Source organism: Ostrea edulis, chromosome 8 (assembly GCF_947568905.1).
Source record: "Ostrea edulis chromosome 8, xbOstEdul1.1, whole genome shotgun sequence".
NCBI lineage: Eukaryota > Metazoa > Mollusca > Bivalvia > Ostreida > Ostreidae > Ostrea > Ostrea edulis.
In genome coordinates, this window is record NC_079171.1 from 18,971,571 (window position 1) to 18,993,523 (window position 21,953).

At 34.9% G+C, this 21,953-nt stretch overlaps 1 protein-coding gene across 1 annotated transcript; it reads right to left on the reverse strand.

The window, feature by feature from the left end:
• Positions 1-252: 252 nt before the first annotated feature.
• On the reverse strand, positions 253-21,789 carry LOC125662337 (uncharacterized). Its single transcript, XM_048894517.2, has 10 exons — positions 20,987-21,789; positions 20,103-20,150; positions 16,267-16,349; positions 13,839-13,907; positions 13,206-13,386; positions 10,313-10,407; positions 9,880-9,957; positions 8,229-8,409; positions 2,150-2,277; positions 253-488 (listed from the first exon to the last, which is right to left on the reverse strand). Exons 2-10 carry the CDS (start codon positions 20,140-20,142, stop codon positions 321-323), a joined length of 1,023 nt encoding a protein of 340 aa, XP_048750474.2. The 5' UTR covers positions 20,143-20,150; positions 20,987-21,789; the 3' UTR covers positions 253-320.
• Between the last annotated feature and the right edge of the window lie 164 nt (positions 21,790-21,953).

Here is a 21,953-nt window from a genome sequence, read left to right on the forward strand (position 1 = left end):
GACCGGTAGGACGACTGCACAAGATGTAGGTCTGACTGGTAAAACGTAGGTCTGACCGGTAAAACAACTGTACAAGATGTGGGTCTGACCGGTAAAACGTAGGTCTGACCGGTAAAACGACTGCATAAGATGTAGATATGAATTGGCGGTTTCTCATATTCTAGTTATCTCTCTGCATGATTGAAAGATTTTTGAATGGGCGTAATTAGATTCGAAACAAACATATTGAAAAAAAAAAAAACGAATGCAAAAATCTCTTCATGTTTTATTTTTACTTCAGTCAACTTGAAGAAAGTAAATTCTGCACTGTTTGTCCGTACTCATGAATGTACCATAAGCTTAACAGTTCTAACGTCTTGTCCCTCAGAGTTGTGAACGAAACATTGGTAATCTCCCTCGTTTTCTCTCTGGAAGTTCGTAATATCAACTGTCACTGCATTTATTCCGTAATTAAGGTGAATGTTCGGCGGAATGTTGCTGGGATCTGTCTGAATAAAATAAATAAAAAAATTATGCTACATGGTTTCTCAAAACACGATGCAATGTGTGAGTTTTTTTTCGTAGAGCCCATTACATACCGGGTTGACCCGATGTCTACTCAAAACAAGCAAGTCAGGATGGATTTCCTAAACATTACGAAAACCTGAATATACCAACAATTAGGCTCTGGGGTACATGTGGTTTGTATATTACTGTATAAAAGGTTAATATAACGAACAGTAATCAATCTCGTTACTCCTATAAGCAATACTAAATAGAGAGTTGGGCAAACACGGACCCCTGGATACACCAGAGATGGGATCAAGTGCCAAGGAATAGTAAGCATCCCCTGTCGACCGGTCACACCCACCGTGAGCTCTATATCTTGACCAGGTAAACGAAGGTATCCGTAGTCAAAATCAGTGTGCCAAGAACTTCCGTGTGTTACATTTTAATCATTTCATATTTCAGCACGACAAAGAAAATAAGAGTGATTTATCAATACTTCAAACGAAATTAATTTATAAAGAAAATGATATGTGATTTATTTCCCCTACATATTTCCCAGTGATATATGTTTATACAATACTTTCTTGTGGATAATAATTGACAGAAAACGTCTTAGGTAATGCTCTCTATGTGATTTCTAAGGTTATCTGCTTTATGTTATAACAAGAGGTCCACAGGCCTTATCGGTCACTTGAGTATTTCCCCTAAAATAGCTCTTACAAGTTTATTGTTATTTCGGATTTTAAAAAAATCGGCTGAGCATCACTGAAGAGACATTATTTGTCGAAATGTGCATCTGGTGCATCAAAATTGGTACCGTATAAGTTTTACATTATAAGTATCTCTAGTCCCAAGGCCTATGACATCTAGAAAACCATTCGTGTTTTGAATACTATATTCAACAAACGTACATGTATACGTTTTAAGATCAATGCCCTCGAAAGTGCCTATAGTGATGCAAGGCTTTACATAGTATAATATAGGTAACATTAACACAATATGATTCATTTGAACCCATCCTAGAGTCAATACCCCGGGGTTGTAAATTCACAAGTTTGATACATACTGTTCTGCTTTTTCTAAATATGCATTTAGTTTTTATACCATATCAGCTAGTTTCAAAAAGTATTTCAAACGATAAAGAAAACATAATCACTGTAATAATTTTGGCTCAACCCTGGAACCAAAACCTTGCCCCTAGGATTATGAAATTTACAATTTTGGTAAAGAATTACTTACTCCCTCTAAAACATCTATTTCGTTTCAATTTAGTACGTTATCAATAGCATTAAAAATGTATTACCTAAATGTTTTACCATTTTTATGGAATGTTGTATTAATCTAGATTTCTGACATTGCTAGTCAGTTCTGATTTCCACTTCCTGTGGAATGAAAGTTTATTACATGTACACATATATATGCTTACACATGTACAGTGTTTCTGATAATGCTAGTTTCTCCCAGACTTATAATACCTCTGATACGTGGAATGCTAGATTCTCAATGTTTACAATGCTTCTATCAATGCTAGTACATGCATCAGAGGCTCGTAAATCCTTGTGCTGTAGAAATCATGCAATGTTATGAAATTTTAAGACGATGTTTATATAATTAAATAGTTGTTTAAAATGATAAATGAAGAGAGTATACAATACCATACCAACATATTCCACCCCAGTACGTCATACTTTGGATTGCTTTCTATAGTACACCGCATCTGCACGTTATCTCCATACCGGAAGTGCTGAGGTATGATCCGAACGGAGATTATATGTGGCGGCTTTGCAGCTGTGATAAAATATGTACATGTAACTCATTGTGAAAATATGCTGATGATGTAATAGATAGAGATAATTATGCTACATTGAATTAAGAAAACCTTCTATGATTATTTTAAACGACAGAAAACATTTTAAAGGCGTAATAACTCGACAGAAAGGTGTAATAACGCGAATCAAGGGGAGTAACAACGCAAATAAAGGCGTCATAACGCAAATAAAGGCGTCATAACGCAAATAAAGGCGTCATAACGCAAATAAAGGGTCATAACGCAAATAAAGGCGTCATAACGCAATTAAAGGCGTCATAACACAAATAAAGGCGTCATAACGCAAATAAAGGCGTCATAACGCAAATAAAGGCGTCATAACGCAAAAAAGCGTTTTAACGAGAAGGAAAGACGCAATAACGCGAATCAAGGGCGTACTGACACGATAGAAAGGCACAATAACGCCTTTTTTATATAGCTAATAAATACATGTAGTCTATTATAAAATCTGCGTAAAATCTAGAGAATGTTAGCGTTCAATATCCTGAGAATTTATTGAACGCTAACTTTGCATTGCGTAAATTGTGTGCGCCCGAAACATTCCGAGTTTGAGCGTTCAATATTGACGTTATCGTAACGACGTAAACAAGCCAAAATGGCAGACGACGGTCCCCCGAATCTGACAGAGCCGGTATTTGATATCATATTCATTTATTTAAACAAAATGTTTTACTGTGCATAAATTATGATGTCCCCGTTCACAAAATCAGTTTGCTTCATGCATTAATGACGGGTTTAATATTGAACAGTTAAGAAATGCATGCTGATATTGCACACCTTCACCTTATATGCCAATATTGATGAATTCCCGTCTATTTTGGAGTATTTTGAGTGAATGGGGATATAATTTAACAACGGAATACTTTAGCTATATAATAAAAGGGTTATTGAACTTATAGTGGTAAATATTGGCACTCGTTGGCTGTCAAAATGCACTCGCAAGCTCATGCATTTTTACAGCCAACTCGTGCCAATATTCACCAATATAAGTCTAGAGGAGTGAACAATTCTCAAATGGGAAAAGACAAGCAAATCTAATTTGAAGGATTTGTTGGGACGTGAAAAGACAAGCAAATCTAACTTGAAGGATTTGGTGGGACGTGAAAAAACAAGCAAATCTAACTTGAAGGATTTGGTGGGACGTGAAAAAACAAGCAAATTTAACTTGAAGGATTTGGTTGTAGTATATTTGCCTGTGCATGGACAGATGGTTATAGGCTCTGGATGAGATTATGAATATTTGTGATAGATTTTCGGATGACAGTACCATTACTTACGAAAAGTGGTGGTTGAAACTTTAAGTGATAGTTTCAATACTTGTGTAGAATGATGAATTTAGGTTTTCGAATGGAAAGGGGTAAATGCATTCCTAATGCAGCGAGTATATTTTGCATGGTAGCAGCAACACTGATTTGAAGTGGTGACTTTTGTATCAATACTTTTGGAGGCAGGGGACAGTTTGTTTTGTTCTGAAACATGCAGGTAGGGGGTATACATCAACGTCAGAATATGACAAACTAATGAAAAATCATAATTCCCTTTTAGGTCAATACTCGTGTTTCAAATTGGTGTAGTTAATGAACTATGATCCTATATTACATGTAATCCATACATGCACTGGTGCTGGTGCACAAAACATGCTATGATCATGAGTAGGTGCCCCTTTCTCGCTTTCATTTTCTCTCAATTGGGATAATGCGCACCACCCATACACCATCACAGTACCGTGCGAGGGGATTTAGACACTGTGCATAATCAAGAACCTTGTCTGCCCTTCTTAAAAATCTACCTCTCCTATGGGACCATCCACCTTCCCTCCCAGCGACAGGCCTTTTGCTGGACAATGCATTTTTTCACCCAGATTTCTTCAGCAACTGACCACGTGTCTTAGTTTCGAATTTGCACCCATCTACATGTATATGTTAGGAATCATGGTGGCACCTACATGTTGCATACCAACTTTTTTTTAAACATTCAGCATGTATCCTAAAATATTCTATTACACTTTTACACATGTAATATAACTTCAAATATGGAGTATTTTCATTTTTTAAGAAAGTTGACCGGGCCTAGAGTGCGAAACTGTCCCCTGCTACCTTTGTTGAGTGGTGGTTGTGGTGTATCGAGTGGTAGCAGTAGATGTAATATATTTTAATCAAAGGCGTATGTTGAGATATGTCCGGACATAGGACAAATGTTTAAGACACCTGTCCGGGTATTGGGCACAGACTAGTATCGGTTTATGTCTTTGTTTTATTTATTCTACCTTAAGTGTCTATGCAGTTTATGATAAGGGTACGTAATCCTGAAAAGTGTATATATTGATTCGTTATCTTAATGATCAGGAATCAGACTGCTTCGAATCATTGGACGGTATCACGTGACAGTATCAATTTTGATGCGCAGTAGTGACTGTAATTATATTGATACTAACGTGGAAGTCTTACTATTGGTACTGAAGTGGAGTGATTGATGTGGTTGTTGTACATTTTGGATGGTAGTATAAGTACTTGTGTAGTGATGTGGTTGTAGATTTTGGAGGTAGTTTCACCTCTTTGCAGTGTTGCTCATAGTCTTTTGGTTGGAAGCATCATATGTATTGGCTGTATAGCGTGTTTCATACCAATTGCTAGGCCGTTCTTTACATACTGATTTTGACTACGGATTATTCCGTTTACCTGATCAAGATATATGGCTCAAGGCCGGTGTGACTGGTCAACAGTAGACGCTTATTCCCCGTAGGCACCTGATCCCACTCCACCTCTTGTATGTACATGGGTCCGTGTTTGCCCTTCTCTTAATTTTGTATTCTTTATAAGATTGATGAGATTGATCACTGTTCGTTATCTTCACTTGATAATTAGTTGTAGGGTTATTGGTGGTAGTATACTTATATAGATTATTGGTGGTAGTATACTTATATAGATTATTGGTGGTAGTATATTTATATAGATTATTGGTGGTAGTATACTTATATATGTTATTGGTGGTAGTATACTTATATAGGTTATTGGTGGTTGCATACTTATATAGATTAATGGTGGTTGTATACTTATATAGGTTAGTGGTGGTTGTATACTTATATAGGTTAGTGGTGGTTGTATACTTATATAGGTTAGTGGTGGTTGTATACTTATATAGGTTATTGGTGGTTGTATACTTATATAGGTTATTGGTGGTTGTATACTTATATAGATTATTGGTGGTAGTATTCTTATATAGATTATTGGTGGTAGTATACTTATATAGATTATTGGTGGTAGTATACTTATATAGGTTATTGGTGGTTGCATACTTATATAGATTATTGGTGGTAGTATACTTATATAGATTATTGGTGGTAGTATTCTTATATAGATTATTGGTGGTAGTATACTTATATATGTTATTGGTGGTAGTATACTTATATAGGTTATTGGTGGTTGCATACTTATATAGATTAATGGTGGTTGTATACTTATATAGGTTAGTGGTGGTTGTATACTTATATAGGTTAGTGGTGGTTGTATACTTATATAGGTTAGTGGTGGTTGTATACTTATATAGATTATTGGTGGTAGTATACTTATATAGGTTAGTGGTGGTTGTATACTTATATAGGTTAGTGGTGGTTGTATACTTATATAGGTTATTGGTGGTTGTATACTTATATAGGTTATTGGTGGTTGTATACTTATATAGATTATTGGTGGTAGTATACTTATATAGATTATTGGTGGTAGTATATTTATATAGATTATTGGTGGTAGTATATTTATATAGATTATTGGTGGTTGTATACTTATATAGATTATTGGTGGTTGTATACTTATATAGATTAATGGTGGTTGTATACTTATATAGGTTAGTGGTGGTTGTATACTTATATAGGTTAGTGGTGGTTGTATACTTATATAGGTTAGTGGTGGTTGTATACTTATATAGGTTATTGGTGGTTGTATACTTATATAGGTTAGTGGTGGTTGTATACTTATATAGATTATTGGTGGTTGTATACTTAATATATAGATTATTGGTGGTAGTATACTTATATAGATTATTGGTGGTAGTATACTTATATAGATTATTGGTGGTTGTATACTTATATAGGTTAGTGGTGGTTGTATACTTATATAGATTATTGGTGGTAGTATACTTATATAGATTATTGGTGGTAGTATTCTTATATAGATTATTGGTGGTAGTATATTTATATAGGTTATTGGTGGTTGCATACTTATATAGATTAATGGTGGTTGTATACTTATATAGGTTAGTGGTGGTTGTATACTTATATAGGTTAGTGGTGGTTGTATACTTATATAGGTTAGTGGTGGTTGTATACTTATATAGGTTAGTGGTGGTTGTATACTTATATAGGTTATTGGTGGTTGTATACTTATATAGATTATTGGTGGTAGTATTCTTATATAGATTATTGGTGGTAGTATACTTATATAGATTATTGGTGGTAGTATACTTATATAGGTTATTGGTGGTTGCATACTTATATAGATTAATGGTGGTTGTATACTTATATAGGTTAGTGGTGGTTGCATACTTATATAGATTAATGGTGGTTGTATACTTATATAGGTTAGTGGTGGTTGTATACTTATATAGGTTAGTGGTGGTTGTATACTTATATAGGTTATTGGTGGTTGTATACTTATATAGGTTATTGGTGGTTGTATACTTATATAGATTATTGGTGGTAGTATACTTATATAGATTATTGGTGGTAGTATATTTATATAGATTATTGGTGGTAGTATATTTATATAGATTATTGGTGGTTGTATACTTATATAGATTATTGGTGGTTGTATACTTATATAGATTAATGGTGGTTGTATACTTATATAGGTTAGTGGTGGTTGTATACTTATATAGGTTAGTGGTGGTTGTATACTTATATAGGTTATTGGTGGTTGCATACTTATATAGGTTATTGGTGGTTGTATACTTATATAGGTTAGTGGTGGTTGTATACTTATATAGATTATTGGTGGTTGTATACTTAATATATAGATTATTGGTGGTAGTATACTTATATAGATTATTGGTGGTAGTATACTTATATAGATTATTGGTGGTAGTATACTTATATAGATTATTGGTGGTAGTATACTTATATAGATTATTGGTGGTAGTATACTTATATAGATTATTGGTGGTAGTATATTTATATAGATTATTGGTGGTTGTATACTTATATAGATTATTGGTGGTAGTATACCTATATAGATTATTGGTGGTATACTTATATAGATTATTGGTGGTAGTATACTTATATAGATTAGTGGTGGTACTATACTTATATAGATTAGTGGTGGTTGTATATTTATATAGATTATTGGTGGTAGTATACCTATATAGATTATTGGTGGTATACTTATATAGATTATTGGTGGTAGTATACTTATATAGATTATTGGTGGTAGTATACTTATATAGATTAGTGGTGGTTGTATATTTATATAGATTATTGGTGGTAGTATACCTATATAGATTATTGGTGGTATACTTATATAGATTATTAGTGATAGTACCCCTTATATGTGGAGAGCTGGTTGTAATGTGATTCTAGAGTAATTACTTTCATATAATAGTTTCGCATTTTGTAAGTATAAAATTTGACATGGCTGTGTTACAGCGCTTTTAGTTTGCATTTTAGAATTTACATGCCTTGGTTTTTGTAAGTGTTTGGAATGTAGATAAGATATTTACGTGTAGTAGTAGCTAGATGTGTAGATGGTAGTGTAATTGTATATTTGGAGTGTTGTTGGGAGTAACAATACATTAGGGGCATGTCAATAGGTACTATCAATGCAAGTTCTTGGGTGGTAGAATCAATACGCACTTCGAATTGTGGCTGCAGGTTTTCAAGTTATGATATCGATCGTTCGGTGGATTTGATGTAAATACTTACATGGAGTAGTGGTTGTAGGTTTTGGGGTGGTAGTGGTTGTAGGTTTTGGGGTAGTAGTGGTGGTAGTGGTAGTAGTTCTATGGTGAACAGGGGGAGCATATGTCTGAATATTGCATTCGTCGTTACATAGATTATCAGTACAACAACGGCTACATATGGTTCCAAATGTCTGTGTACAATTCTGAAAGTAGCAAAAAATGTCTGTACAATTCTGAAAGTAGCGTAAAATGTCTGTACAATTCTGAAAGTAGCAAAAAATGTCTGTACAATTCTGAAAGTAGCGTAAAATGTCTGTACAATTCTGAAAGTAGCGTAAAATGTCTGTACAATTCTGAAAGTAGCGTAAAATGTCTGTACAATTCTGAAAGTAGCAAAAAATGTCTGTACAATTCTGAAAGTAGCGTAAAATGTCTCTGTATAATTCTGAACGTAGCGTGAAATGTTTACTTGGGGATGTTTGCGGGTTACACGCATTGTAATACTTATAGCGGTATAGATGTACATTGTCTTTTACATTTTTTTTTCATGAAATAGTATGAGATTTTTAAGATATGTTATATATCATTTTGTTTATCTAGGTTTCGGAAATGCAAGAATAGAGAAATAAAGAAGAATGTGGTTCTGTACGTCACTTGGAGATGTTCAGTTTTCATCGATAGGACACTTTCTCATGATTTCTTAGACAAAAGCAAATATCATGAAATGAATAATCATTTTGAAAAGAATCAATCTTTGACTTTAAATTTTATCATATAAATGATGTATTATTTAAGATTTTATAAGTATTCTCCAAAAAAGTCGGTAGATTTAGTATTTTGTAGATTGAGTATTTTGTTGATTTATTATTTTGTAGATTTAGTATTTTGTAGATTTAGTATTTCTGAAAGCAATTCATAATCCCTCCAATACGGTATTCATATCTAAAGGCAAATCTAGAAATAGAAGCGATTATCTGTCGCACAATCCAAAACAAGCAATCATAATCTGATATGTCTATCAACCCACAATGACTGAAAATTAAAAACCTTAAAAATACTAGATGCACACAAGTTGTATATGTAAATATGAGCGTTACTATGCAGAATGTACATGTAAATACGAGTGTTGCAATACAGGATGTAAATGTAAGTATGAACATTCCTATAAAGGGTGTACATCTTTACTATACATGTGGGATGTACATGTATATACCAGCATTACTATATAGGGTATACATATAAATAAGAGCGTTAATATACAGGATTTACATGTAAATATAAGCGTTGCTATACAGGGTATACATGTAATTTGAGCGTTTCTATACATGATGTACAGTAAAGCATGCTTATATCGAATTCATGCTTATTGCGAAGTGATAGTTATTCTCATGTGAGAGGGAAATAACGAAAATGGTATTGGATATAACGAAGCGTGGTTTTAACGACCTGTTTTTCCTGGTGCTGGAGGTTCGCTATAATCGTGTTTTAACGTAAATACAAGTACTTCTATACAAGTTGCATATGTAAGCACGAGCGTTCTTATATAAGATGGACATGCAAGTCTGAGCGCTTCTATTTTTGAAGCGTTTGAACAAATTTCCATAGCGCGCGGTTATCATATCAGTACACACTTCAATGTCTAAATGTAAATCATAAAATATTCACTACGTTACCTGTGTAGTTTCAGCACACCCTGTTTCCCAGACATATGTGAAACCCACATCTGGTTTCTTCTTGTGTATGTAGCAGAACTGAATATAACATGATATTATGTAAACAAAAATGAAATATTTACCCATGTCTGATCAATTGTTTTTCTCGACATTCTTATTAAAACTGTTATCCATGATTATATGTCTTTACTATAATCAACATTTAAAATTTAATCTGCAATTAACTGTGACAGATAACCTTTTTATTCAAACATAAAATCCCATACAGTCAAATGATGGATAGATATCTTTACTAAAAGAAGAAATTCAATTAATGTTGCTTTCAAAACGTTCTTTGATAAATTTTAAAATATGTCTTCTCAGTTCATTTTCATAAAATACACCTTAACAAACCTATAGTGGACGTGATAAGTAATGTAGTGTGTATACGTACGCGGTCCTGATAACACAAGGTTACTCGGTCACAACTATCAGGGCTCAGTTGTTGACCACATTTGAAACACAATCGTCCGCCGTAGTAGTTGAAGTCTAAAAATAAAGATTTGGATTCTTTATAAACTAAGATAAAACACATTGAGTATAATAAACAGTTAAGGACGGAAATGCATGCAGCTGTATCATCTCTGAGTGGACAGAGTTTCACTCGTTCAAAAACCTTCAAACAATGAAACAAAAGACAACGCGGTGTTTTAGAGTGTTTATAAATCTTAAGATTGTCTGCGAATCTGGCCATTGGATTTCAGTACAGGAGAAAATGTTATTTGTGGATAATAAATAGGTGAAGATAACGAACAGTGATCAATCTCATAATTCTTATAAAGAAAACAAAATGAAGAGTAGGGCAAATATGGACCCCTGGAAACACCAGAGGTAGGATTAGGCCTAGATTTCTCGAAAGAAACATAAGTCGAAACTTGGATTTAAGTCTGAGATTTTACTTAAATTTTGACTGCTCAAATAAGGTTTTAGAGTTATTAGAGAAATCCAAGTCATGTGTCTAGGAGGAGTAAGCATCCCCTATCGACCGTTCACATCCGCAGTGAGCCCTATATCTCGATCGGTAATGTGATTTCATTTTAAGATTTCTTGCATGTTTGGGATCTTCGAAAATGTTGAGAAGACTTGTTAGCAAGAATAGTAAATTATAGTTAATGCTGTCTGACTTGTTTACTCCTCCTATGCAACTGATCTCACCTCTGGTATATCCAAGCAATGTATTTATCGATTCTGGCAGGATAATATACGCCTTGTTTAAAAAATATGTATGATTATATGACGTCACAAGCTGAATTTAGAAAGTAAACCTGTGAAAGTTTGGATAACCTGTTCCAGTCAGACGGGAAACGGGGTAGTGGACGTGTGAAAGGGAGTTAACATATCATAATTAGACAATCGCCGTCTTGACCTTGCATTGAATAATACCAGAACTTTGTTAATACCAATCAATAACTTGTCGAAATTGTCAGATACGATACTACTATTTCATATAATTTTTCATACTGACAATATTTTGGTCTGATTTCTAACATTGAACAAGTACTGTTCAATACGGCAAATATACCTTGTGATAACTTATCAAAACTATAAAAATATTATTCAAACTATTACCATTTTCTATTGATATAAGTCAATATATCAAAAGTTGTTCCCCCTTTCCTCCTTTGCCCCTCCGTTTTACCATTTTTGCCTTAGTATGTAAAACTTATACGGTACTAATTTTAATGCACCAGATGCGCATTTCGACAAATAATATCTCTTCAGTGATACTCAACCGAAATGTTTGAAATCCGAAATAACGTTAAACTTGTTATAGCTATTTTAGGGGAAAACAGAGTGCCAAAATTGAAGTCAAATTCGTCTAAGGATAAGGGCTAAGCATGGGGGAGATAATCCTTAATTTGGAAATGAATTTCGAAATTTTACAACAATTAAATATACATCCGTATTTTCAAGCTAGTAACGAAACACTTAGCTACTGGGTTGTAGAGACCCTCGGGGAATAACAATCCACCAGCAGAGGCCTCGACCCAGGGGTCATAATGAAAAACTTATACGGTACCAATTTTGATGCACCAGATGCGCATTTCGACAAATAATGTCTCTTCAGGTATGCTCAACCAAAATGTTTGAAATCCGAAATAACGTTAAACTTGCTAGAGCTATTTTAGGGAAAAACAGAGTATATCGAAGTATTAAAGTTTGCCTGTAGTTACATGTAATTATAGTATGGATGTATCTATATTTGTCAATGAAAAACGTGTATATTGGTATCATCCATCCTATAAACAATACAAAATTAGGAATCGGACAAACACGGACCTAGACACACCAGAGGTGGGATCAGTTGCATAGGAGCATCCCCTGCTAACCGGTCACATCCGCCATGAGCCTTATACATATACATTAATCAGGTAAACGGAGGAATCCGTAGTCAAAATTATTATGCAAAGAACGGCCAAACAATTGGTATGAAACAGGCCAGACATCATTAGATCTTATGATAGGTTGATTTAGAAAATTAGGTCATTATAACGAACATAGAATTCGTTTAATGTTGACGTTTATCGGGACTGTTGAACCCCTTGTAATATCCACTTATTTGTCAGTATAGCCTGCCTCGGTTTTAAAATGATCCTATGCAAAACGTTTTCTCGTGTATCGAATCAGTTGAGAGACCTATACATCATATGCAGTTGATAATGGAATATTGCTACATAAATATGGGAAGTTGATAATGGAGAAGCTGAAGTCATCCCATTTGTCATACAGTTGCATTGTTAGTTTACCGTTAACATCTACTATCAATAATATATCCAAGTATGAGGTAGATATGGAAGATTCTTTGGAGTCTCACTGGGATATATCGAGTATTGTCAATAGATTAAAGTCATCAATATATCTAAATATCTAGTTGATAAAAAGGTTAGCCCAAAAAGGAGGACAATTCGTGCCCATGGGTATTCCAAACGAAAGTTGGAAGACCTGATCACCATAGACTAGGTCTACTAGATCTTATCAACAAAGCAACTGTCTATGATGTTAAAAAGCGTAGCCTTTGATTTATCGTGAGGAATGGATATGTACTTAATCCTAGTAAATCAAACTTGTATTCTGTTGTAATGGACTATAGTTAACTAAGATAGAGTGATTTTTTTTTTAGAGTAGCACCTACTGGATTCAGGAAACGTTTGTTTTTCTTCTCCCCCAGTCCCGAGCCACAGATCCACCCCGACTTAAACTGTTGTTCTGTAGATAGACTGACATATTGCATGCCATTGTTGTATTTATGAGGGACACTAATGCTCACTATTGGCCACCATACGTACCCCCTACTCCACAGGCGCCGCCATTATTGCAGATCGTGCTGTTACAACACGATTCACATACTGGGATCCGGCTATCATCATCTTCCACGTCAAGGTTAAATGTATCAGAGGAACTATCTTGTGTTTTCTCCCGTTTTCCAATCACAGGAATAGGTGGTCCAATTATCGCTGCATTGCATACCTAGCGAGAGCATTCGAGCATTCAATAAAACTGTTATAGGGTATTTTAATTTTTTTTTTACATACACGTGTTAGTTTCTTCTGAATTTAGCTCACCTTAATCGGAGTCTTTTAATAAGGCAGTTATTGACATGACAGACAAGCTACTAAGAATTACTAGTCATTTCTAAATAACTTCAAATAACAGGTGAATAAGGATCATGCCGAACATGTAAATCAGTCAGTAAAACTGACATAAAAATGTTAGCCTATTGCAAATGTTCAAACGGCGAGCAAATAGCGATTGTTTTCAGTAGGAAAAAAGCATTAATTTCTGTTCATTTTTATATAATGATTAGATTTATCTACCTTTAAAAGAATTATTTACTTGTTCCTCAGGTAATTTTGTGGATTTAAATGCCATTTTATTATAAAACAAAGCACTGATCGTCGAACTATATGTCATATACTTACCAAGTTACTCATGCATCCCAAATCATACCATATCTGGCCATGTCTTAGGTACTGCACCATGTAACATTGCTATATTCAGGTAGAAAAAATAAATAGATGAACGAAAAGTAACATTAAATGTGGTAGCTTTAGATCTATGGCCTTCCTACGAGCCCTGGTACATGTCGCGGTAGCTCAGTGGTATAGCGTTCGATCCGGGAGTTTAAGTCCCGCTCGTGTCATGGTGGCCAAACCTAACACTTCAATATACCAATATACCAATATCAATTACCCACATTTCGGAAAAGAACTAACAGAAATCAATTTTATAATTCCTACAAATACAAAATTAACAGGAAGGTAAACATGGACCTCTGGACACACCAAAGGTGGGATCAGATGCCTAGTAGGAGTAAGCATCCCCTGTTGACCGGTCACACCCGCCGTGAGTCCTATATCTTCGTCAAGTAAACGGAGTAATTTATCTACTTATCAAACGTTTTTTCAACTTTTTTCATATCAGAAATGTGAATAGTCTTTAATTTAATTCTAAAACATTGTTCTTCAGTTCTATAGGGATAAATATATATATTCCAAGACCATGATTATATTAATTATTAGAGATACAAAGATAACTTTAAAAATTTCAAACCAGGAACGATTAATGCCATAGTCCACTGATCAGTTCTTAAAGTTTTTCAAACGAAGTTAGGAGACTTATTGTTTTGCTCAGTAACCCTTCTTATTAATTTCTCCATGGTTTTGCAGCTAAATTTGTCTGGAGCGGATATTGAAAATGGTTAGATGCAAGTTCGTGAAATCTTAGGGTATGGTGGGCCTATGTTCCCCAATGCTTTGTGCAATGTGTGCGTGGGAAAATATATTTTTGGAGTATAAAAAGGGTTTCTAGTGTTTCTTGTGAATGGTGAAGATAACGAATAGTGATCAATCTAATAACTCCTATAAGCAATACAAAATAGGGCGTTGGGCAAACACGGACCCAGCAAAAAAAGTAAATGCTTCTAGTTTCAACGAAATTTGGTATGTAGGGTAGTTGAGGATGGCGAATAAAATGTTGAACAATTTTCAAAATGGCCGCCAAAAGGCGTCAGATTTCTGAATAAAGCTTTAATGTATAGGAAAATTACCTGTCCAGAGTTTTTTTCCAGGCTCAAGATATGCCTTTAAAGGCATTCCCAGCATTTCGCATACTTTTGAGCATACCGTGAAACTTTACTTTATTGGGAAACTCCTGCTCGATGCGTCGGTATTGTAATGATGTCCGATCTCAACAAAATGTTTTACTTAGGGATAGATGAGGATTGGGAATAAAAAGGCGAACTTGAAACTTTGAAAATGACCGCCTTTTGAACGTTTTCCCATTTCAACGAAATTTGGTACACTTAAGTAAGGGTAGTTGAAGATAATAAATTAAATGGTGAATTTGAATTTTAGAAAATATCTGCCATTTTCAAAACGTCCAGCAACGCGTCAAATTTCTTAATAAAATTTCAATATATTAAGGGAATCCCTGCCCAAAAATTTTCAGCGGTTTCTGAAAATGCGTTAAAAGAATTTCCCGGATTTTACATGTCCTAGGGGATACAATCAAAATCATCTAAAAACATTTAGGTAAATGTATCATTTTTAAAGCTTTAAAAGGGTACAGTTTTCATTAAAGTATTTGAAACTTTCATTTGGGTTGACATGTTTGATATGGAAGTAATAATGTCTACTTAACTAATAGCGCACTTTAAGCCTGTTTGTTGTGTGTTACACATATTACACTTGTGCTGAAAGGGTTTCATTTCATTTTAAGGGATCTCAGGGGAATCAACTTTCAGAGTTTTGCAAGAGGAGTGTAATTCTAAAACAATATACCAAGCAGCGTTGTCTTTAATTTGTCATAATACTGAGTGACCTTCATCAATGGCGTCTAACCTACATGTAACTTACATGAAACACAACCTAGCTTACATAGGACACAACGTAACTTATGACACACAGCGTAATCACTGTAGAAAGCACTGGTCGGAATTTTAAAATCGTGTTTTTACATCATTTTTTCAGACCAAATGTCCACACATACACGAGCGGGTATAGTTTGTATGAAATCGTTAAATTTGGTAGGGGCTTTATTTTCGAGGATTTTGTGGGTAGCCTAATTCTTCGTCTGAGCGTCCGTGGTGTCACCACCTAAGACCTAGTAACCAGCTCTTCCCATTCCTGTATGTTGAGCCACGAATCTAAATCTTCAACTGAGGTGCAATGTTTCAATATACAAAATTCATTTCCATGAAATCACACAAATGTTAAATCTTAGCAATCCACGAAAATTGCATTGTCTCCCTGTCTTCCCAAGCAATTTCAAATGACTCTACTGTATAGCCTTTGTATTTTACTTTGTTGAGAGGAAATACCAAATCTGTCCCCTTTTATATAAACTTACCTCATGATCGCCACATTTGGTGACCAGGTCACACTCGTGTGGGTTCACCAAATTTTTGCAGTTCATGCATAATTGACCAGCAGCTGTTAAAAATACAGTATTTAATTACTTTTCTTTAAGAATAAAATGGCTTTTCTTACCGAATATAAAGTTGATAAAAATACGAAAACTTATCATTTTGTATTGTAGAATTATTCAACGTACATGTATATTGGTAAAAACTGGTGCAAGTTGGGGGGAATACTTAATTTGAAGACCTATAGTCAACTGAAGACCTACGAAAATGTGGTCTATAATTTAAAAAAAATCAATATAGTACATATTATTGTAGGTCTTCAATTACTTAGGCAGGTCGTAAGTTAAATGTCAAAATGCACGAGCTCGGTAATCAGTGCAACACCTGATGGTTATCTGCTATTTCTGTTTCATGAGTGGGTCCACATTGTTTACGTTCCTTTTTTCTTTACTCTATGGAAATTTCAAATTTATTCACATGCAGGTCATAAAAAGGAAACTAACCGGGAACGAGGTGATCTTTGCACTGATTATCATCGTATTCCTTGAGATTAATTATTATTCCATTTCGCATTGTGGAACAGGTCATTGAACGCATAGGACGCGTCCTGACGTGTTTCATAGAAAACAAGCCACCAATTTACATGTAATGTTTAGTGTACAATGAAGATTTCTGTTCGTTTTATTTCTAATAGACACTAAAACTGTCGAATCCACAGAGTAGATGCAAGGTCAAATACAAAAACGATGTAAAGCACTAAAAGGACCAATGGCACAAACAATTAGATTGTCAAAATTTCGGGACAACCTGTCCATTTCCTCAGGGTAAAAGGAAATGAAGTTTCATAAGACAATATGTACAAAAGAGCTGGCACTAAATTTACAAACGTACACTGCAAATTACTTGCTTATTATTTTTGGCTTTCTAGGGAGCAATATTAGGATACGTCCTACTCGCCCAATGATCTGACCCAGAGAGCACTGAATGATAAGAAGTAATTAATTATTCTCAAAGGAGGACGAGTGGTAATCAGGGGGGACATTTACTCGTACTAGGTAAGATTCCTTCAAAATTACCTCCTACCGGGTACGATTCATTCTTCAGTACTGTTGTAAAGATTAACTCGTACCAGGTAAATGACAAAAGAAAGTAAAGAAAGTGGACCAATTTTAATTTAGCCTATAAAGTTGAATAATCATCAGACATCAATGCGCCCTAATTCACTAGGTAGAAAACATTCTGATTAGCGGGGAAGAAAACAATAGCATGTGATTCTGGGTGTATATAGGTGTACGTTTGTACATTTAGTGCTAGCTCTTTGTCTATGTAAAACTTTTCTTTTATCCCGAGGAAGGGACAGGTCATCCCGAAAAAAATTGACAGTGCAATTGATTGCGTCGCTGGTCAGTTTGGTTATACATCTCCAATGTTTTACCGGTACTATGTTTACAATTATAGCCATTTCCTCATGAATGCGATGCAGTTGTGAACAGTGCACGTATGAATCTTGATCTATATAGTACGCCTATTTCAATGGCCGGGAATTCCGATAGAAATGAAAGTAGAAGTAAATATGATACATGTTATGAGGGTATGATAGAAATGAAAGTAGAAAGTAAATATGATATACATGTTATGAGGGTATGATAGAAATGAAAGTAGAAGTAAATATGATACATGTTATGAGGGTATGATAGAGATGAAAGTAGAAAGTAAATATGATACATGTTATGAGGGTATGATAGAAATGAAAGTAGAAGTAAATATGATACATGTTATGAGGGTATGATAGAAATGAAAGTAGAAAGTAAATATGATACATGTTATGAGGGTATGATAGAAATGAAAGTAGAAAGTAAATATGATACATGTTATGAGGGTATGATAGAAATGAAAGTAGAAAGTAAATATGATACATGTTATGAGGGTATGATAGAAATGAAAGTAGAAGCAAATATGATACATGTTATGAGGGTATGATAGAAATGAAAGTAGAAGTAAATATGATACATGTTATGAGGGTATGATAGAAATGAAAGTAGAAAGTAAATATGATACATGTTATGAGGGTATGATAGAAATGAAAGTAGAAGTAAATATGATACATGTTATGAGGGTATGATAGAAATGAAAGTAGAAGTAAATATGATACATGTTATGAGGGTATGATAGAAATGAAAGTAGAAGTAAATATGATACATGTTATGAGGGTATGATAGAAATGAAAGTAGAAGTAAATATGATACATGTTATGAGGGTATGAACCACGACGCTTCACAATGGCAAATGTTTCATGACGTAAGCCAGCATCAGGCGTCGCATTTCATTATGTGTGTTTTCAAGTATGAAATTCATTTCTTATATATAGTCATGCGTCACTTCGATTCAGTATTCATACATTGATTGGTTATATTATAAACACAGTGACACTTATCTGCATTGAGAAATGCACATATAATTTGCAACTATCTAATATTGTTTGAAACTTGACAATTGATGACAATGCAGCTCTTACTCGCGCCTCTTTTTGTAAAATGCTGAAGAATATGCATGTTCTACGTATATGTAATGCATAACGGTTACTGCTTTGCATCATTTTTTGGGTCAAATGAGAGATGTGTTTTTCTCACATAATCATCAGTGTGAGATTGACTTTACCCAAAGTGAGATTTTTCTTTCTCACACTGCTGCAACGTCATTTGATTGTGACGTCATATATTTTCTATGATTTACTTTACACGGTGAATATTTACGTTACAAGGTGAAGTAAAAATATTTGCATTGTTATCTTTAAATTTTAATGTAGTATAGCTTTCTGATGGACAGCCTTGGGTTTTTTAGTTTACACTTATAGTGTAAACCATTTTCGGGTATGCTCTTTCTGTCGATCTGATTAGTTTTTGCATCGAAGTTCAAATGAGGATTTTGATAATTTAGAATTTTCTCAAAGCTCCTAAATTTATGCACTAAACTTTAGGTAAAATGTGAGAAAAATAATCCTTCATTATTTACTCGTGTGGGATAAGGAAATTCCACCACTGGAACAAGATTCGCTGTCTAGGACTCGGCAAAGTCTCATCCTAGACTGCGAATCTTGTCCCCTCGGTGGAATTTCCCTATCCCACACTCGTACTAATGAAGGATTCTATTATTCTCACACTGCTGCGACGTCATTTGATTGTGACGTCATATATTTTCTATGATTTAAGTTACACGGTGAAGATTTACGTTACACGGTGAAGTAAAAATATTTTGCGTTGTTTTCTTTGAATTTTAATTTATATAGCTTTCTGGTGGACAACCTTGTTTTTTTTTTAGTTTACACTTAAACTGTAAACCATTCTCGGGTATGCTCTTTCTGCCTATCTAATTAGTTTTTGCATCGAAGTTCAAATGAGGATTTTGAAAATTCAGAATTTTCTCAAAGCTCCTAGATTTATACACTAAACTGTAGGTAAAATGTGAGAAAAATAATCCTTCATTATTTACTCGTGTGGGATAGGGAAATTCCACCTCTGGAACAAGATTCGCTGTCTAGGACTCGGCAAAGCCTCGTCCTAGACTGCGAATCTTGTCCACTCGGTGGAATTTCCCTATCCCACACTCGTACTAATGAAGGATTCTATTATTCTCAGTCATCAGTCATAGCCCATTTCATAGATAGATTTCCTCGTCCGAAATCATCAAGTATAAATGAGTTTGAATTCTGCAGTGCAATTAACTGCGCTTAAAAATTAATATTGCTTTTCACATCGACAAACATTTTTGTACAGGCCTTGCAATTCTGCTACTTTCATGATATCACATGTGTATGACATACCTGCTATGCCGAATAATCCAAACAATACAAGGAGCTGCATTGTATATTCTGAAAAACAGAAATTGCAAATAGGATAAAAGACAGTGGAGGTAGGAGAAAAAAACGCTTCGTCAGGTTCAGGAATAGGACGAAGGGGGAGGAAAGTAGGAGGATGAGTGAGTGAAGTGAGGAGGAGAAGAAAGTGGGAGGAAGAGTGAGTGAAGTGAGGAGGAGAGGGAAGTAGGAGGAAGAGTGAGTGAAGTGAGGAGGAGAGGAAAGTAGGAGGAAGAGTGAGTGAAGTGAGGAGAGGGAAGTAGGAGAAAGGGTGAGTGAAGTGAGGAGGAGAGGAAAGTAGGAGAAAGGGTGAGTGAAGTGAGGAGGAAGAGACGGGGAAGGGAGGATGAATATTGAGTGAATGTAGGGAAAGATCAAAGAATGGAGAAGGGAGGGTAGGGAAGGATGGAAGTAAGTAGGTGAAGGAAGGAAAAAGGATTGGGGGATTATGGAGGAGAGAGAATGTGGAGGAGGATAAAAGTGGAAGAACGCCTCTCTCAAGGCTAGGACACAATATGTATAGATATTCATTGATTCTGTGGTTAACGTGAAGGTCGATTACGTACGGCGTGTACGATAAGTCGCACACCATAAGTCACCTTTTGACTTGATGTAAAAGCCCTCATTTACAAAATCAAGTTGAAATGTATTTTTAAGAGAAATAAGTATGATGTGGATAAAAAGAATGGTTTGTATAATCTATTTAACCGATGATACAACTACCACATGGTCCTTTGATTTTATACATCCATGATACGAAAAAACCCATCAAATTACATGTTATTTTAATTAAAATATGCAATGCCACAAGCCATCAGTTTATACATATGATATAATATGAAAATACTTACAAATACAATCTTTGTTGTTCTGTTAAATGAGCACTACCACCACACCGCGGTTTGTACGTGAGATAAGAAGGTCGTTTCTGTTAGATATGAGGTCCAAATCTCTCGCTATTTCTAGCGCACTGGAATGAACTTACGATTACTCTTTGGCATTTCTCTTACAAAAACGTACCATTTTAATTCAATTCATTATAGCATATCAAATTATTCACTGAAGTGAATCAACATATTCACTGTAGTGGTTGGTTGTATATAGTTTAAAATCCCTCTCGAGAATCTTTCACTTATATGGAGACGTCACCGTTGCCGGTGCAGGGCTGCATATACGATCTGAAAGGAACTTTTCGAACAGTCATATTGGACTCAAAGACCTCCACTTTCTTCAGAATTTTTTTCTAGTATGTTTCTAGTTAAAGGATTTTCTTATTAAGTTTATTACTGATCGTCTATGGAAATTTGTTTTGGCTCGGACTAGAATGACGTCATGGATAAAGTGCGTCATGTGATCGCCGTCTTATAAAATGCAATTAGCAAAATTTAGACCCCTACATGGCGCTTGTAACGTGTAAAACATATTGGTCCTCGATAACAATATCGATTTGAACAAACCCTTCCTTTTTGGTACCAATTTATTTGAATTCATGAATTAAAAGTATGACCTACTTTAGAGAAGCTTGGCCATAGCTTTTGATTGCTTAGTGATTGGTTTTTTCACAAGATCTTTATATTAGTACCAAAATTGTTGACCTCCTGCCCTTGACCTGGTTTTGAACAAGAGTACCGCAAACGGTACAACATACGCCCGTTGGACAGTGAAATTCAACCTGGAAGCATATTATGCACTCCGAATTGATACAGCACCTGAAGCAGGTCATCTATATCCGTAACAAAAAAAAATCCAGAACCTGTTAGCCCGGAAGTAAGTCAAAGACGGATCAATCCAGCTGAATGCAAACTAAAGTTGCAACTA

What these genes read in the sequence shown, in the direction of transcription:
- LOC125662337 (XM_048894517.2), bottom strand. Translation starts at nt 20,142, where the DNA reads ATGCAGCTCCTTGTATTGTTTGGATTATTCGGCATAGCAG. An exon ending in CCAAATGTGGCGATCATGAG is followed by an intron (nt 13,908 to 16,266) that starts GTAAGTTTATAT and finishes ACCTGAATATAG; the next exon opens with CAATGTTACATGGTGCAGTA. An exon ending in TGGGATGCATGAGTAACTTG is followed by an intron (nt 13,387 to 13,838) that starts GTAAGTATATGA and finishes TGCTCTCGCTAG; the next exon opens with GTATGCAATGCAGCGATAAT.